This window comes from Octopus sinensis, linkage group LG3, assembly GCF_006345805.1.
Source record: "Octopus sinensis linkage group LG3, ASM634580v1, whole genome shotgun sequence".
Taxonomy (NCBI): Eukaryota; Metazoa; Mollusca; class Cephalopoda; order Octopoda; family Octopodidae; genus Octopus; species Octopus sinensis.
This window is the reverse complement of record NC_042999.1, coordinates 63,797,216-63,814,252: the sequence shown is the minus strand read 5'-3', so window position 1 is coordinate 63,814,252 and position 17,037 is coordinate 63,797,216. Positions and strand designations below refer to the sequence as shown.

At 40.8% G+C, this 17,037-nt stretch overlaps 1 protein-coding gene across 4 annotated transcripts in view; it reads right to left on the bottom strand.

Annotated features, from left to right (window-relative positions):
* Positions 1-17,037, bottom strand: part of LOC115209629 (probable serine/threonine-protein kinase DDB_G0282963) — an 87,065-nt gene that overhangs the window by 9,945 nt on the left and 60,083 nt on the right. For all 4 annotated transcript variants that reach the window (XM_029778079.2, XM_036501041.1, XM_036501043.1 and 1 more), the window contains 6 exons: positions 16,218-16,269; positions 15,041-15,168; positions 12,488-12,625; positions 10,079-10,170; positions 8,142-8,173; positions 559-684 (listed from right to left, as the gene is read on the bottom strand). In XM_029778079.2, coding sequence (XP_029633939.1) covers positions 559-684; positions 8,142-8,173; positions 10,079-10,170; positions 12,488-12,625; positions 15,041-15,168; positions 16,218-16,269 — 568 coding nt within the window. The remainder of the gene's footprint in view (positions 1-558; positions 685-8,141; positions 8,174-10,078; positions 10,171-12,487; positions 12,626-15,040; positions 15,169-16,217; positions 16,270-17,037) is intronic.

Below are 17,037 nucleotides of genomic sequence, written 5' to 3'. Positions count from 1 at the left end.
TTAGTCAAGCAAATCTACCCCAGGACTTATTATTTGTAAGCCTAATACTTATTCTTTCGGTCTATTTTGCCGAACCACTAAGTTATGGGACGTAAACACGCCACCATTGGTTGTCAAGCGATGTTGGGGGAGACAAACACAGACACAAACATATACACACACATACTTATATATATATATATATATATGTATATATATATATATATATATATATATATATATATATATATATATATATACATATATACAACGGGCTTCTTTCAGTTTCCGTCTACCAAATCCACTCACAAGGCTTTGGTCGGCCTGAGGCTAAAATGGAAGACACTTGCCCAAGGTGTCATGCAGTGGGACTGAACCCAGAATCATGTGGTTGGTAAGCAAGCTACTTACCACACAACCACTCCTGCGCCTATAATTATTATTCAGGTCACTACTTGGAATTGAACTCAGAATCTTGGAGTTAGTAGCCTGCGCTCTTAACCACTACGCCATATGCCCGTGGGTAGATTATTAAATTTAAGATTAAGATTATAAAACCTAAATAGAAAAGAGGGTTACCTTCTCTGTTAAAAGTCAACACCAAAGGCCATGTAGCAGAGACAGTTAAAGCAAACAGCATGTACTGTGGAGAAGGCAGCTGGCATAATGTGTTATAAAAGAAAATACGGGCCGTACTGAGATGACCTACAAGAAAAGGAGAAAAGAGAAAAATTATATAAAAAGTGCATAGAAAATAGAGAATTATAGAATATGTTAATTCACTGAAGCATAATATACTCGCATATAGATTTAGGAGAATGTGCGTTCTGGTGTACCCCAGTTTTAGAGTGGGCACACTTCATCTCTGCATGAAGAGATGATAAGAAAAACCACCCAACTTAGAATGGAAAAGTTTATGTGAATCACTGATGATCATAAATATGTGTGTGTGTGTCTTCATTTTTAGAAAAGATGCCTGCATGCTGTAAGGGGCAATTAAAATTGTTAATTTTAAAAAGGACACCCAAATGTGAAAGACTACTTCAAAAGGTCTTGTCCAACCCATGACAGTATGGTAAAGGAGATGGAAAAACAACAAAGATGATATATATATAAAACAATACAAGCCCTAACCTTAGATCTGCTCTCTTTCCATTGCTCAAGATTGGTGTTCATAAATATTCTATAATATATTTATTTCATATAATTTTTTCAAAGCACCAAGAAACCCACACTTCAGTAAAAAAAAACAAAAACATCTTAAATGCAGAGTGTATCATCATCGTTATCATCGTCGTTTAACGTCCGTTCTCCATGCTAGCATGGGTTGGATGGTTCGACCGGGGTTCTGGGAAGCCAGAAGGCTGCACCAGGCTCCAGTCTAATTTGGCAATGTTTCTACAGCTGGATGCCCTTCCTAACGCCAACCACTCCGTGAGTGTAGTGGGTGCTTTTTACGTGCCACCTGCACAGGTGCCAGGCGGGGCTGGCAACGGCCACGGTCAGATTGGTGTATTTTATGTGCCACCGGCACAGAAGCCAGTCGAGGCGGTGCTGGCATCGGCCACGAGTCGGATAGTGCTTTTTACGTACCACCAGACCAGGGATCCTGGCTGGTTCAATTCGATTTCGATTTCGCTTGCCCCAACATGTCTTCACAAGCAAAGGGGGTTGGCAAGGGTGCCTGTCGTACGGTCGCATTGGAGTATTTTACGTGCCACGGCCACGAGTCGGATAGTGCTTTTTACGTACCACCAGACCAGGGATCCTGGCTGGTTCAATTCGATTTCGATTTCGCTTGCCCCAACATGTCTTCACAAGCAAAGGGGGTTGGCATGGGTGCCTGTCATACGGTCGCATTGGAGTATTTTACGTGCCACGGCCCCGAGTCGGATAGTGCTTTTTACGTACCACCAGGCCAGGGATCCTGGCTGGTTCAATTCGGTTTCGATTTCGATTTCGATTTCGCTTGCCCCAACATGTCTTTGCAAGCATGGGGGGTTGGGATGGGTGTCTGTCGTCGGATGAGGTTCTATATCGACTTCGCTTGCCTCAACCGGTCTTTGTGTCCAAGGGAGGAAAGGCATTCATAAGTGGGCTGGGCTCACTTGTCCTGCCTGGTCTTCTCACGTACAGAATATTTCCAAAGGTCTCGGTCTCTGGTCATTTCCTCAGTGAGGCCTAAAGTTCGAAGGTCGTGCTTCACCACCTCATCCCAGGTTTTCCTGGGTCTACCTCTTCCACGGGTTCCCTCAACTGCTAGGGATTGGCACTTTCTCACACACCTATCTTCATCCATTCTCGCCACATGACCATACCAGCGCAATCGTCTCTCTTGCACACCACAACTGATGCTTCTTAGGTACAACATTTCTCTCAAGGTGCTAACGCTCTGTCGAGTATGTACACTGACATTACACATCCATCGGAGCATACTGGCTTCATTCCTCACGAGCTTACGCATGTCCTCAGCAGTCACAGCCCATGTTTCGCTGCCATGTAGCATGGCTGTTCGTACACACGCATCATACAGTCTGCCTTTTACTCTGAGCGAGAGGCCTTTAGTCACCAGCAGAGGTAAGAGCTCCCTAAACTTTGCCCAGGCTATTCTTATTCTAGCAGTTACACTTTCAGCGCACCCACCCCCACTACTGACTTGGTCACCTAGATAACGGAAGCTATCAACTACTTCTAGTTTTTCCCCCTGGAAAGTGACGGAAGTTGTTTTCTGCAGATTTTCGGAGGTTAATGCTCCCGAGCATCTGCCACATACAAAAACTATCTTCCCAGTTAGCCTACCTTTGACATTGCTGCACCTCTTATGTGTCCATAGCTTACACTGGGTACATCTTATAGAGTTTCTACCTACACCTTTTCTACAGATCGAGCAGGGCCATCTTCCTGAAGATATTTGTGGATTGTCTACCTTTCTACTTATTAGTACTTTGGTTTTAGCTAGGTTGACTCTAAGGCCCCTTGATTCTAAACCCTCCTTCCACACCTGGAACTTCTCCTCCAGTTCTGATAGTGACTCAGCAATAAGAGCAAGGTCGTCAGCGTAGAGGAGCTCCCAGGGACAGCCTGTCTTGAATTCCTCCGTAATTGCCTGGAGTACTATGATAAATAGGAGGGGGCTGAGTACTGAACCCTGGTGGACCCCAACCTCTACTTTGAATTCTTCTGTGTACATGTTGCCAACCCTAACCTTACTTACGGCATCTCTGTACATGGCTTGCACAGTCCTCACCAGCCATTCATCTATCCCTAGTTTCCTCATTGACCACCAGATAAGGGATCGGGGGACCCTATCAAAAGCTTTCTCCATGTCAACGAAAGCCAGGTACAGGGGCTTATCTTTGGCTAGGTATTTCTCCTGCAGCTGCCTTACCAGGAATATAGCATCAGTGGTACTTTTTCCTGGCACGAACCCAAACTGCATCTCATCTAAACTAACTCTCTCTCTAATTAGTTGGGCTATGACCCTCTCCGTAACCTTCATTACTTGATCCAACAGCTTGATACCTCTGTAATTATTTGTATCTAGGGCATCACCTTTACCTTTGTAGCAGTTGACTAGTATGCTGCTGCACCAGTCATTGGGTATGACTCCTTCGTGTATCACCTGGTTGACTATACGGGTGACTAGGTTATAGCCGACACTGCCAGATATTTTGAGCATCTCTGCAGTAATTCCTGATGGGCCTGGGGCTTTCCCTGTCTTCATGCTTCTAATTGCCTTAGCTACCACGGAACTATCAACTCGGATAGCTGGTCCCTCTGTAGGGTCAACATTCGGCAGACTCTCTTTATCCCATTCATTTTCCTCATTCAGTAACCTTTCATAGTGGCGTCTCCAAGCTTCTCTCTTTGCATCCTCATTTAGCGCAAGTGAACCATCCTCCATGCGAACACATTTCTCTCCTACCACATCACGATTCTCTCTCACACACTGTCTTGCAACACGAAATACCTCAAGTCTTTCATCCTCACGGCGCAGGACATTGGCAAATTTTCTCTTATCTGCTTCCCCTCTGGCTAGATAGACCTGTCTCCTAGCTTCCCTTCTGGCAGTCTGATACCCTTCCCTGCTACCACCGTTCTTCCAGGCCTTCCAAGCCTGTTTCTTTTGTCTAATAGCCCTGTCAACAATATTGTTCCACCACCACGTTATTTTGGGTCTTAAGGGGACTTTGCACCAGCCACAGATCTGGTCAGCGGCTTTCAGCAGGTTGTCCCTCAGAAACGTCCAGTTGTCTTCTACCCCATGTGTAGCTATACCCCCTTCCACTTCGTCAAAGGCTTCAAGTAACATATCTCTAAATCTCTGTCCATTCGCAGGGGCTTTAAGCTTCCAGACCCTTCTTCTCCATGTTGGTCGTCTTCTAGTCGCCCTCTTAGTCCTGATCCTAAAGTCACTAACTACCAGTCTATGTTGTGGGGTGCATTCTTCGCCTGGGAAGGTTTTGGCATTTTTAAGCAGCCATCTTTCCCTTTTTCTGGCAAGGATGTAGTCGATTTGGCTAGTATGCCGGCCCGATCGGTAAGTGACCAGGTGGCTTGTTGGTTTCCTGAAGTTAGTGTTGCAGACCATAAGACTATTCGCATCGCAGAACTCCAGCAGCCTGGTTCCCTCCTCGTTGCGGGAACCATAACCGTAGCCTCCATGTACGCCATGGAAGCCCCCAGCATGTCGTCCAACATGCCCATTGAAATCACCAGCCACAAAGAGAAGGTCCCTGTCGTTCGTCGATGAGGTGGTCTGCAGTAGGGTGTCATAGAAACTGTCTTTCTGTCCATCGGGTAGCCCTGGCTGAGGGGCATAGGCCGATATAATGGTTGCTAATCTATTATGAAGCACTATTCTAATCTTAAGTATTCTGTCACTTACTCTGATTACCTCAATTACTCTATCTATCCATTTCTCAGCGATAATTATACCCACGCCACCAACCCCGTCAGTGTTCCCTGCCCAGAAAATCTTGTACCTGTGTCCCTTGCCTGTGAGGACCCTAGCAGATCCTCCTCTCCACCTTATTTCTTGCATACAACATACATCAACACGTCTCCGTTCAAGCATCTCGACTATCTCGCCAGACCTACCTTTCAATGTGCCAACGTTGAGGGTGCCTACCCTGAGGGTGTGGGAGGTGTGGGCCTCTGAGACCCTGGGATGAGGGGCCGCAGTGTTCTGTACCTGAAAAGAAAGCTTGCATTTGCCAGATATCATACTGAGACTCTAGACTACAACCTGCATAAATTTCAAAGTTTTTGCGCTATATGATCACAATAAACCCTACATAGGGGTGCGGGGGGGGGGGGTCAAGAAAGATAGAAAACAGAAACTTCCGGTTCTGGTAGAGGGGTGGGAGGGCGGGGTCACCTCCAAGGAACAACAGGTTTTAAGTTAATACGTAGGGAATTTTCTGCAACAGAAATTACTGAACATCTAGGAACTTCGGGGTTCGAGGAGAACGTAATATAAATAAGAGAGAGAGAAAATATTTCGTAGGGAATTTAGGGTATCTTTGGGGAAAGGAATAACGACGAAGGAACAACAGGTTTTAAGTTAATACGTAGGGAATTTTCTGCGACAGAAATTACTGAACATCTAGAAACTTCGGGGTTCGATTAAAACATAATATAAATAGGAGAGAGGGAGAATATTGTAGTGAATTCTGGGGATGGAATAACAACGGGATGACACTGAAATTAAAGGAGGAATTTAAAATGCATGACAGACAGGAAGCCATGCATACAAGATGGCGAAACAAATAATAGAGAAACGGGATTTAGGGTTACGAATCAACGCTTAAAAAATGAATATGAATGACAGGTTGTAAGTTAAATTCGCTTAGCTGGTCATTTTTCGAGTCAGTGTTTTGTCAGCAAGATGTAGAATCGAGACCTTAAAGCCGGCTCGTTGTTTCCCAGTATTATCACATTGTCATCAGATTAAAAATCAGTTTTTGATTTGTAGTAATATCGCAATAAAAGAGGGTAGCTGGGCCAGCTGTAAGTCAATGTATATATAGGGCAGTATTAAGTTACACTGTTTATTAAAGAACTTCTTACATTTTATATTATATCCAGACAAATCTATAAAATAAATTTTTTCCAAAGCTTTTTCTTTTGGTTATTAATCTCAAAATCTCAAATGTTTGATGTCCCCTTTTATTCATCATAGTCCTCCAGGCAATAACAGAGGAATTCAAGACAGGTTGCCCCATGGGAGCCCCTCTATGCTGATGACCTGGCCCTCATAGCAGAACTAGAGAAGAAATTTCAGGTGTAGAAGCAAGGTTTAGAATCAAAAGGCCTTAGAGTCAATGTAGCAAAGACCAAAGTTCTAGTAAGTAGGAACCCTTCAGGTAGGAGACCCTGCTGGATCTGTAGAAAAGGTGTAGGTAGAAACTCCATAAGATGTACCCAGTGTAAGCTATGGACACATAAGAGGTGAAGCAACATCAAAGAAAGATTAACTGGGAAGATAGCTTTCATGTGCGGCAGATGCACAGGAGCAATAAACACTACAGATGCTAAGAAAACAGATTCCATCACACTCCACGGAGAGAAACTAGAAGTAGTTGATAGTTTCCGCTACCCAGGTGACCAAGTTAGTAGTGGGGGTGGATGCTCTGAGAGTGTTACCACTAGAATAAGAATAGCCTGGGCAAAGTTTAGAAAGCTTCTACCCCTGCTGGTGACAAAGGGCTAAGTTACGGGGATGTAAACACACCAGCATCGGTTGTCAAGCAATGTTGGAGGGGGGGACAAACACAGACACACACACATATATATACATATATATGACGGGCTTTTTTTCAGATTCCGTCTACCAAATCCTCTCACAAGGCTTTGGTCGGCCCAAGGCTATAGTAGAAGACACTTGCCCAAGGTGACATACAGTGGGATTGAACCCGGAACCATGTGGTTGGTAAGCAAGCTGCTTACCACACAGCTACTCCTGCACCTATATTTAAACATTTTTCTGTTTTTTTAATGTGTACTTTCTCCATGCAAGTATAGGTTGAACAGGACTTGTTAAGGCAGTATTCTACCACCTGATGTCATTCCTATCACCAGTCATTATGCATTTCAAAGTAAAGTACTTAGTCCTTTGGTCCTTTGAAGGATTATCTGCTCAACAGCTGAACATGTTTTTATGTTAAACATAAACAATATCATTTACCTATGCAGTGAAATTGTTTTGTTTTTTTTTCTTTCTGATATAGCATGTAAAGAATGGATATTTTTTTGCATCAATCTTGACATGCTTACATTTGGAATTGGCAATTCCAGGTATCTTACCATAATCCAGATAATTCTCAATGACCTCTTTCATCTAACAAACACTTGCATATAACAAACACTGACTTTATCTTCAAATCAGTTAGCTGAACTCATAGACTGTCTGGAATTCCTTACAACCTAATCTATCACCTAGTCTTGATAAATCAGTAACAAAGCTTAAACTTTATCTTTTAACATGTGCAGGGCACATATGCACACACACACACACACACACACACCACACACACACACACACACACACCACACACACACACACACACACACACACACACATTTACAGAGTTGTGGGTCAAATATGATGAGTAAGCTAATATGAGTAACCTAAATAGACAGAACAGACACACATACTCACAAACACACATACAGATCAATACTAAAATACACACAAGTGCATAGCAGGACCTTAAAACTTATGTACATACACAGCTGCATGCATGGAGTTGTGATTTGGAAATAGTAAAAAGTAGGACAAGTTAGATAAAGAGAATAGATAAATATACACCTAGATACATTTGCATATCAAACTAAACTAGGTAGATGGAACAAATACTGATTTATTCTTCAGCATTCAGGTTTTTCTGTCAAATGTAATAATTATTCATTCACATTGTTTTAATTAACCATGCATTATCTTGTAGCTTTATGATTTTGATGATGAGATTGTTTATTTTTAGAATGACATAGTAGCGTAGGTGTGACAAGCCAGATCTGGTTGGTTTGAGCATAAAACAAGAATATTTGGACAGGATATGGGCGCTTAAAATGCTTAAGGGTTAAATACAGGTTTCATGAAGCTGACCTTCACTTGATGGGTGGTAAAATTGTTTTTAAAATATAAATAAAGGTCTCACCTTGAAGACGGCATAAAGCAATATATACACGGCTGAAATGAAAGAAAGTAGAGATGTTAGATACAATTTCCAAATGTTATAGTCTGTGTGTGTGTGTGTGTGTGTGTGCGCGCGCATGAGAGAGAGAGATACTCAGTAATGAATCTTATGATGATCATACAATGACAGCTATATATGTGACTATAAAAAACTTCCATTTCTATAATATCAATCTTCCAAAGTAAGTCAAACCATCTCTAAAAGTAACTACTGCACTGAAATAATAAACTGACTAGCCTGTTAGTCTGACCACCTACTTCTGAAATTAATGTGTAAGCTGCTGAGTTATTCTAGAGACACATGTACCCTTAACAGTAGCCAGCGAGAAAATGAGTAGAGAGTTCAATGGTACAAACTCAGATTTGATCATTTAGAGGACTTGGATTCACTCACAAGGAATTTTGCCAGTAACCAGTTATATAAATAGCAGATCTCTAAAGACCATGGAACCCTGGCAACTGGATACAGATCTTTATCTTCCAAAATTCACTAACTACTCAACTTACACACACACACACACACACACACACTATAGTTTCAACCCCTAGGACTCGGTAGACAAGTTATCCAGTTTGCACTGCATACAAATGACCAATACCACAACATCCCCTATGATTGGGGATACTGGTTTGTTGTAGGGTGATGGCCAGCAATTTTGAAGGGAGGGGACAAGTCAATTACATTGATCCCAGTGCTCGACTGACACTTTATATTGTTGACCCCAAAGGAATGAAAGGCAAAGGTGACCTGAACAGGATTTGAACCCAGAATGTAAAGAGCTGGAAGAAATACTGCTAAATATTTGGTCCAACATGCAAACAATTCTGCCACTCACCACTTTTGCCGAGAAAATACTTTCTGAGTGCCCACTGAAAGTTAAACTTATCTATAACTGATTGTTACTTCCTTAGTATCATCTGAGCTATAAAACCAAATAAGAACAGATAAGGTAGCTATAAATTTTGACAGAGCGGCTGATCGTTGACAGAGTGACTAACCGGCTTCTGTGCCAGTGGCACATAAAAGGGCACCATTCGAGTATGATTGTTACCAGCGTTGCCTTACTGGCGCTTGTGCATGTGCTAGTAGGGTGCTAATCTGAGCGTGATCATTGCCAGAGCAGCCAACTGGCTTCCACCATGGCACGTAAAAGGGCGCCATTCAAGTGTGGTCATTACCAACATTGCTTCACTGGCACCTGTGCCGGTGGCACGTGTAAAAAGGTTCAAGTGAGGCCGTTGCCAGTACTGCCTGACTGGCGCCCATGCCGGTGGCACATAAAAGTACCCACTACACTCTCGGAGTGGTTGGCATTAGGAAGGGCATCCAGCTGTAGAAACTCTGCCAGATCAAGATTGGAGCCTGGTGCAGCCCTCAGTCAAAATCGTCCAACCCATGCTAGCATGGAAAGCGGACATTAAATGATGATGATGTCTCCTGAACATATGGTCCATAGTTCAATATATAATATGCTACAACTATATTGTTGTTGTTTGATCCCATGTGAGATCTGATTGAGCAGATTCATGACCAAAAACATTCTAACTTGACCATTATGACATAATGTATCTAAGACCACATTATCTAATTTCTTCTGCTATTTTTAGCTGGTCAAGCATCTAAGTAAAAGTTATCTCATTGGCTGCGTTGTATTCTTCAGCAAAGTACATTAGTCAGCCGGTTCCAATCCTGTCTCACTCTTTGGTTCACTGATTAGTCAGCAATAAGAAAATAGCTAACAACCAGCTAAAAATCCATAAACGCAAACAAATATGAACATATTGTAAATTACACCTGCCCACATTAATGGAGGAAAATAGACGTAGAAAAGGCAAAAAAACAAAAACTTTCAATTCAAACACACACACTTATATAAATATATATGCTGAATAACTTACCAAAGAGACCATCTTCCTAAATGGTTTGATTCCTTGCCATAGTTGTACACAGCTTTCTGAATACTATCACAGAGTTTAGGGATAAATTCATTCTAGAAAAGAAAAAAAATTAATAAATGAAAATGTAAATAATAATTTTTTTATCATTAATAATAACAATTATTATTATCACTATTATTTTTTAAAAATCCTTTCTTTTACCAATAACAATGATTTCTAAAAAGTATAAGATTTCACAATTTCGAGTGAAGAGAGAGGCACAGATGATTATATTGACCCCAGTGTTTCACTGCTATTAATCTCAAAAAGATGAAAGACAAGATTTAAAAACATAAAATAAAATAAACAACTGTCATTCTACTGATTTGTGAACCCAGTATTCTAATAATTCTGTAAATCCATGTTATTTGTCCATCATTGTACCTATTATATCATCATCATCATCATTTAACATCCGTTTTCCGTGCTAGCATGGGTTGGACGGTTGAACCGGAGTCTGGGAAGTCAGGAGGCTGCACCAGGCTCCAGTCTGATCTGGTAGTGTTTCTACAACTGGATGTCCTTCCTAATGCCAACCACTCTGTAAGTGTAGTGGGTGCTTTTTACATGCCACCTGCACAGGGGCCAAAGGAGGCTGGCAACAGCCACGAGCGGTTGGTGCTTTTCACATGCCACCGGCACGGACACCCGTCAAGGCAGTGCTGGCATTGGCCACTTCGGATGGTGCTTTTTACGTGCCACCAGCACAGGTATCGCAACTACAATTTACAAATTCACTATATTTATTCTTTCAAACTACTGTGCCTTTGTTTACCATTCTAATGCTTTTGTCATTCCATCACTCTCTCTCCTGAACATACTGACTCTAATTTACATGTGTTTAGATTCATCCATGTACATATAGGTATATGTAAGTGTGTCTATGTTGACTTTCATCTCTATACATATGTCTATGCACATACAAGGTAAGTTCAAAAAGTATTCAACTTATTTTTTCTTGCCAAAACCAATGCTGCAGGGGCAAAATCTTTTGGGCGCAAGGCAACACTACCCTTCCTGTGCATGCATGAAAATTTTCACACCAGTTAGCCACATCAGTTACTGGCTGTTCCACCTAGAGTACAGATCTGTAGTGCACGCTCATCGGATTTTCCGTTTCATGCAAGATGACCAAATGCATCAGGCAAAGACCATAAACCCACGTCTCATCACCAGTGATGATGGTCTTCATGCAGTTTGGGTTGTGGTTTACACAGTCCAGTATGTCCTGAAAGATTTCCATGTAGTGTTGCTTCTGCTGCTACACTAGCACTTTGGAGACAAATTTCGCCAACACTCTGCATGCACAATTAAAATGGAATGCACTGATCCTGTGCTTATCCCCACAATTTCCTGGATTGTTACACAATGGTCTTCCATACCTATTCACCAAACATATTCAACCGGCTCCTCATTTCAGCTTGCCTGAATGAGCCCCCCCCCCCCCCCCCGGTGTGGCCATGTTTGAAGCAGATGTACCATTCCTTGATCTGAGCTTTTGCCCATGGTATCATCACCAAAGGCCTGCTGAATCTTCTGGATGGTTTCAGTATCACCAAGCTTTTGGGAAAACTTGATGCAATATCTCTGCTCTATACATTTGATGAAAACGAAAATCTCACAAGTGCACACCACACATCTGTACTCTAAGCATAATAGCCGGGAACTGATGCAACCTACCAGCATGAAACTTTCCATACATGCACAGGAAGGGTGGCGTCACCTCTCACCCAAAGGATTTTTGCCTGCTGCATTAATTTTGGTGGGAAAAAATAAAGTCAGGTACTTTTTGAATGCACCTCGTAAATGATGATGAAGATAATGATGGATCTTACTAAAATGATTTTTACCTAAAAAAAAAAAACACAGTCACTAGTTTCCTGGGAGAAAGCCAGAATCCTCTGCATGGCTATTCAGTTTGTGAGAAATAGTAGCAAAACTCACCCCCAAATCATACCTAACATCATCACCATCATCGTTTAACGTCTACTGTCCATGCTAGCATGGGTTGGATGATTTGACTGAGGTCTGGTGAACCAGATGGCTGCACCAGGCTCCAATCTGATCCGGCAGAGTTTCTACAGCTGGATGCTCTTCCAAACGGCAACCATTCCGAGAGTGTAGTGGGTGCTTTTACATGCCACCGGCACGAGGGCCAGTTAGGCGGTACTGGCAACGGCTTTTTATGTGCCCCTGACAGTTTTTTAAAAAAGACACATTGAATAATAATAGATTCTAGGTACATTTTGTGTCTGCAAAACATCAGACAATTACAGTTAGAAAGCTTTCCAACATTGAGCTAACCTAGAGCTAAAGAGCAACAACACTAGCTATCAGTATTCTGGGAATACGGTATTTTCTTATACTTACTACATCTGGTCGATCATTTAGAACACTGATAAGCTGAAAGAGTCTAGTTTCTTTTTCACTAAGGTAAGGTGTTGGTTGTCCTGCATTAGAATGGATATAGTACCACTGGACCATTTCGTACTGACTTGCCTCCAGCAACTGAAAGTAAATGAATAATAAATGTGTAAAAAAAAGTTGATAGTTATATATAAAAATGATTATAGTAATAGGTTCTGAATGGCAGAATCAGAAGAAAAGTGGATAAAATGATGTATGTTTAAATTCTGCTTTTAATTTCTGTGGTTTAACAAAATAAAATATTGGTCAAACACAGGCACTGACTTGATTAACTAATTAATTACATACATTTTTGGCCTTGTGCTAATATAAGAAACAATATTTATTCTGAAGAAGGACAGTGCCCTTATCTGCCCCCCACACACACACACACCCCAAACTATTAAGATCAATATAGTTGATGTTTAGATCAAACTTCTGCAGAGGAAGGGTTCCAGAAAATTCTAATTCAAAGGAAAGGTTGGGTAATTAGATCAGTAAAGTGTTCAGAGGTTGAGGAATGTATGGGTTTTTTTTTTTTAATTCATTCTAGGATGTGTTGCAACAGAATCATTTGAACAGCTCTCAAGGTTGCATCTAGAATGTGTAACAATAGACTCATTTGGACAGCTTTCTAATGATACTACCATTCAAATTTCAAAACTAAGGAGTTCTCTTTACCCTATGTTGTTTCCATTTGTGTCTCTCTCCCTCTCTCTCACACACACACACATTTCTTCAGTCAATATCCATTTTATCTGTGTTTTTTGAGTGAGCATATATTTGGGTGAGAAGTTATTTGAGGCTGGATTTTAGAGCTGGATGCTCTTCCTGTTGCCAACATTTACCAGTTTTCAAATTAGGGATTTTGTTTTATTCCAAAGGTCTTAGAAAACACAGAGCAAGCAGTCATATATGTAGATACACACACACACACACACACACACACACAATCACTATAACCTTTAAAATCCATTTTCCATACTGGCATGGGGTGGACAGTTTGACAGATGCTGGCAAGCTAGACAACTGCATGAAGCTCTACTTTTTATTTTGCCAGGATTTCTATAGCTTGAAGCCCTTTACAAATTGTACAGGGTGCTTATTATGTGGCACCAACACCAGTGAAGTGACCAAGTAACCTTCAAGACAAAAATCCCTCAACCAAGGGTAGATGTAATGCAGAGAACGGTGGCTTCATGCCAAGTAATGAGAGGTTGAAGTATGAACAAAAGGCAGAAATAGTCTAGCTGTAGAGGATACATACACACACAGGTATATATATATACTCTTTTACTTGATTCAGTCATTTTGACTGTGGCTATGCTGGAGCACCGCATTTAGTCAAGCAAATCGACACCAGGACTTATTCTTTGTAAGCCTAGTACTTATTCTATCGGCTTCTTTTGCCGAACTGCTAAGTTATGGGGACATAAACACACCACCATCGGTTGTCAAGTGATGTTGAGGGGACACACATACACACACACACATATATATATATACGACGGGCTTCTTTCAGTTTCCATTTACCAAATCCACTCACAAGGCTTTGGTTGGCCTGAGGCTATAATAGAAGACACTTGCCTAAGGTGCCACGCAGTGGGACTGAACCCGGAACCATGTGGTTGGTAAGCAAACTACTTACCACACAGCCACTCCTGCGCCTATATTAACAAATCTGGTTAGTTTTCACAGTTGTATGTTTGATAATAAAATTACACAAGTGGTTAAAATGTTTGTCAGACCTGTCCAATAAATGCCAGGCATAAAGTGATGATATATGTAGATGTATATCAGCCAGAAAATTGTTAATAAACTGATATGTTCGTACAAAAGCATCATATTGTACTAATTCTTAGTTGTACAAACATTCCCTTATCATTCACACCATTGCAAACACAGTGAAACAGTAATTAACTCACTGGATACTGAGAGCCAATAAGGCTATTGTCCTCAAAATATATTTTGAAACATTTATAAGACAGGTGGGAGAATGACTGAGTGGTTAAGAAAGGTCACTACCTAACCATGAAGTTTGGGGTTCAGTCCTACTGCACACCACCTTGGACAATTTTTTTTTACTTTAGGATTGTGAGTGAATCTGATTGATGGAAACTGAAAAGAAACCTGTGTGTGTGTGTATGTCTGTGTTCTTGTTTACATTTGTGTTTTATGAAAGTTGTGAGCTACAAGCAATGGTGGTGTTGTCATGTTTTATATCAACAAATCATCCATTCACTTCATAATTTTGAAGACATGTGGTACAAGAGATCCCTTAATTGAAAAACGGGTAAGGGTTCACAGCAGAAAGGGTATCCAGATGTAAAACAATACTTTAATAACATATCTGTCCGACCCATGCTATCATGGAAAAACAGGCAAATGAGTTTGTGTTGTTACACTTCTCTTAGATAACCAAGTAGTTTTAAACAGTTTCTTGCATTTTCTGTAAAATCAATAAAACTCTAATATGGTGTGTGGTGCTAAGTTCCCAGTCTCTTTAAGTTTACTTACCTTGACAATCTGCAACACCAGACTGTTTATAATTAATGCTGGTTCTAATCTGGAGTTAAATATTTTCTCAATTGTTCCACTTGGTGGTGATGATAAAGACTTCCAATAATTTACCAACTCTCGTTCAACTACAGAAAGAAAACAAAAATAAATGGTACCATGTGACAGCTTTAATAAAAATTACAACTCATTACTTTTCTATTCTCAAACCCTTGATACCATGACTGGTGACATAGACAATGCCATGATGATCTTCATTTTAACATCTACATTTCCATATTGCTATGGATTAAATAGGGTTGCTCTATAGCAACTTTCCATATCTCAGTAGATGACACATAACATGACTCAAAATCACATTTCATCTATTTATCCATTTGCTCAATGTTTGAAGACATCATCATCATCGTTTAAAGTCCGCTTTCCATGCTAGCATGGGTTGGACGATTTTGACTGAGAGCTGGCAAACCAGATGGCTGCATCAGGTTCCAATCTTGATCTGGCAGAGTTTCTACAGCTGGATGCCCTTCCTAACGCCAACCACTCCGAGAGTGTAGTGGGTGCTTTTTATGTGCCACCGGCACGGGGCCAGTCAGGCGATACTGGCAATGACCTTGCTCGAATCTTTTTACACATGCCATCAGCACAGGTACCAGTAAGGTGATGTTGATAACAATCACGCTCGAATGGTGGCCTTTTAAGTGCCACCAGCATGGAAGCCAGTTGGCTGCTCTGGCAACGATCATGCTCGGATGGTGCTCCTGGCACCCTACTAGCACGGGCACAAGTGCCAGTAAGGCGATGCTGGTAACAATCACACTCGAATGGTGCCTTTTATGTGCCACTGGCATGGAAGCCAGTTAGCCGCTCTGTCAACGAGTCATGTACAAAATATCAGACAAAGAATCGTTACTCTAATAAAGCTCTAAAATATGAAACAAGACCAAAACATCAAATGAGTTTCACGTAATACTGTTTTCTCTGAGTTGATCAAGCAAAGACCTTGATGAGCTTTGCGTGGTTTGTTTGTGTTTTATAAGTCTAGTATTGAATTGATAAGACCTGGTACTACATTATGTGAAATACACATAAATACTTCCACATAGTTTTGAATTACTTACAAGATAAATAAAAGAAAAAAGTAGCCTTGATAAAGATTTTTGTTTCTTAAATTTACCTTTATGAGAAGCTGATCTGGTTTTCTCGGCTATCACTCGGTTTTCTTTACACTGCAACAAACAAACAATTGTTATGAAATGTAACATGACACACAACATAATATACAATGTAAACATGTATTGTGAACAAACACTGTCTTTCCAAAACCTGTTGCTTTTCACAGGGTATTTTTGGTCCTCTAATGTTGTTTGGTGTATAAATCAACCTACCATTTTTGGTTGTAAATTTTGGTCTAGAAAATTCAATATAAAATAGAGTAATAATAGCACAATGTTAAATATAAAAACTTATAGATTATCCCTCCACCCTTATTTTTATTTACTGGTGTTCATTAAGCAACAATAATGCTTATGAATCATTTAAAGTCCTCCTAACTCACTTGGTAGGAAGAGAGTAATGGATGAGGTTGGTGCATCTAACTTGTTATAATTGTTACAATCTTACTTAATTTAGCTTCTAATTCTATAAATTGTAGGTACCCAGGATGATATATTTTACTGCTGTAATCAGTGCAGCAGAATCAATGCAGTTTATAATGTGGGAAAAACTCACTACAATCTGCAAAAAACTGGTATCTTCTCCAGAGAGAACATGTTTTTCATCCATTGAAGTTATTCAGAAGGATAGTGTAATACATCTGTTGTAAGTTACATGCATGCAACCAGCTTTATACTGAAGTGCTACAGATCTTTCGCCTTCAGTAGTCATCTTCAAATGTACTGACAGGGTGTATTGTCTCAATGAAAGCAGCAACACTACAGACTTGTGAAATTCAAAAATTATTGACCTTCATTTTTCCTTATAATGCACTTGATGCA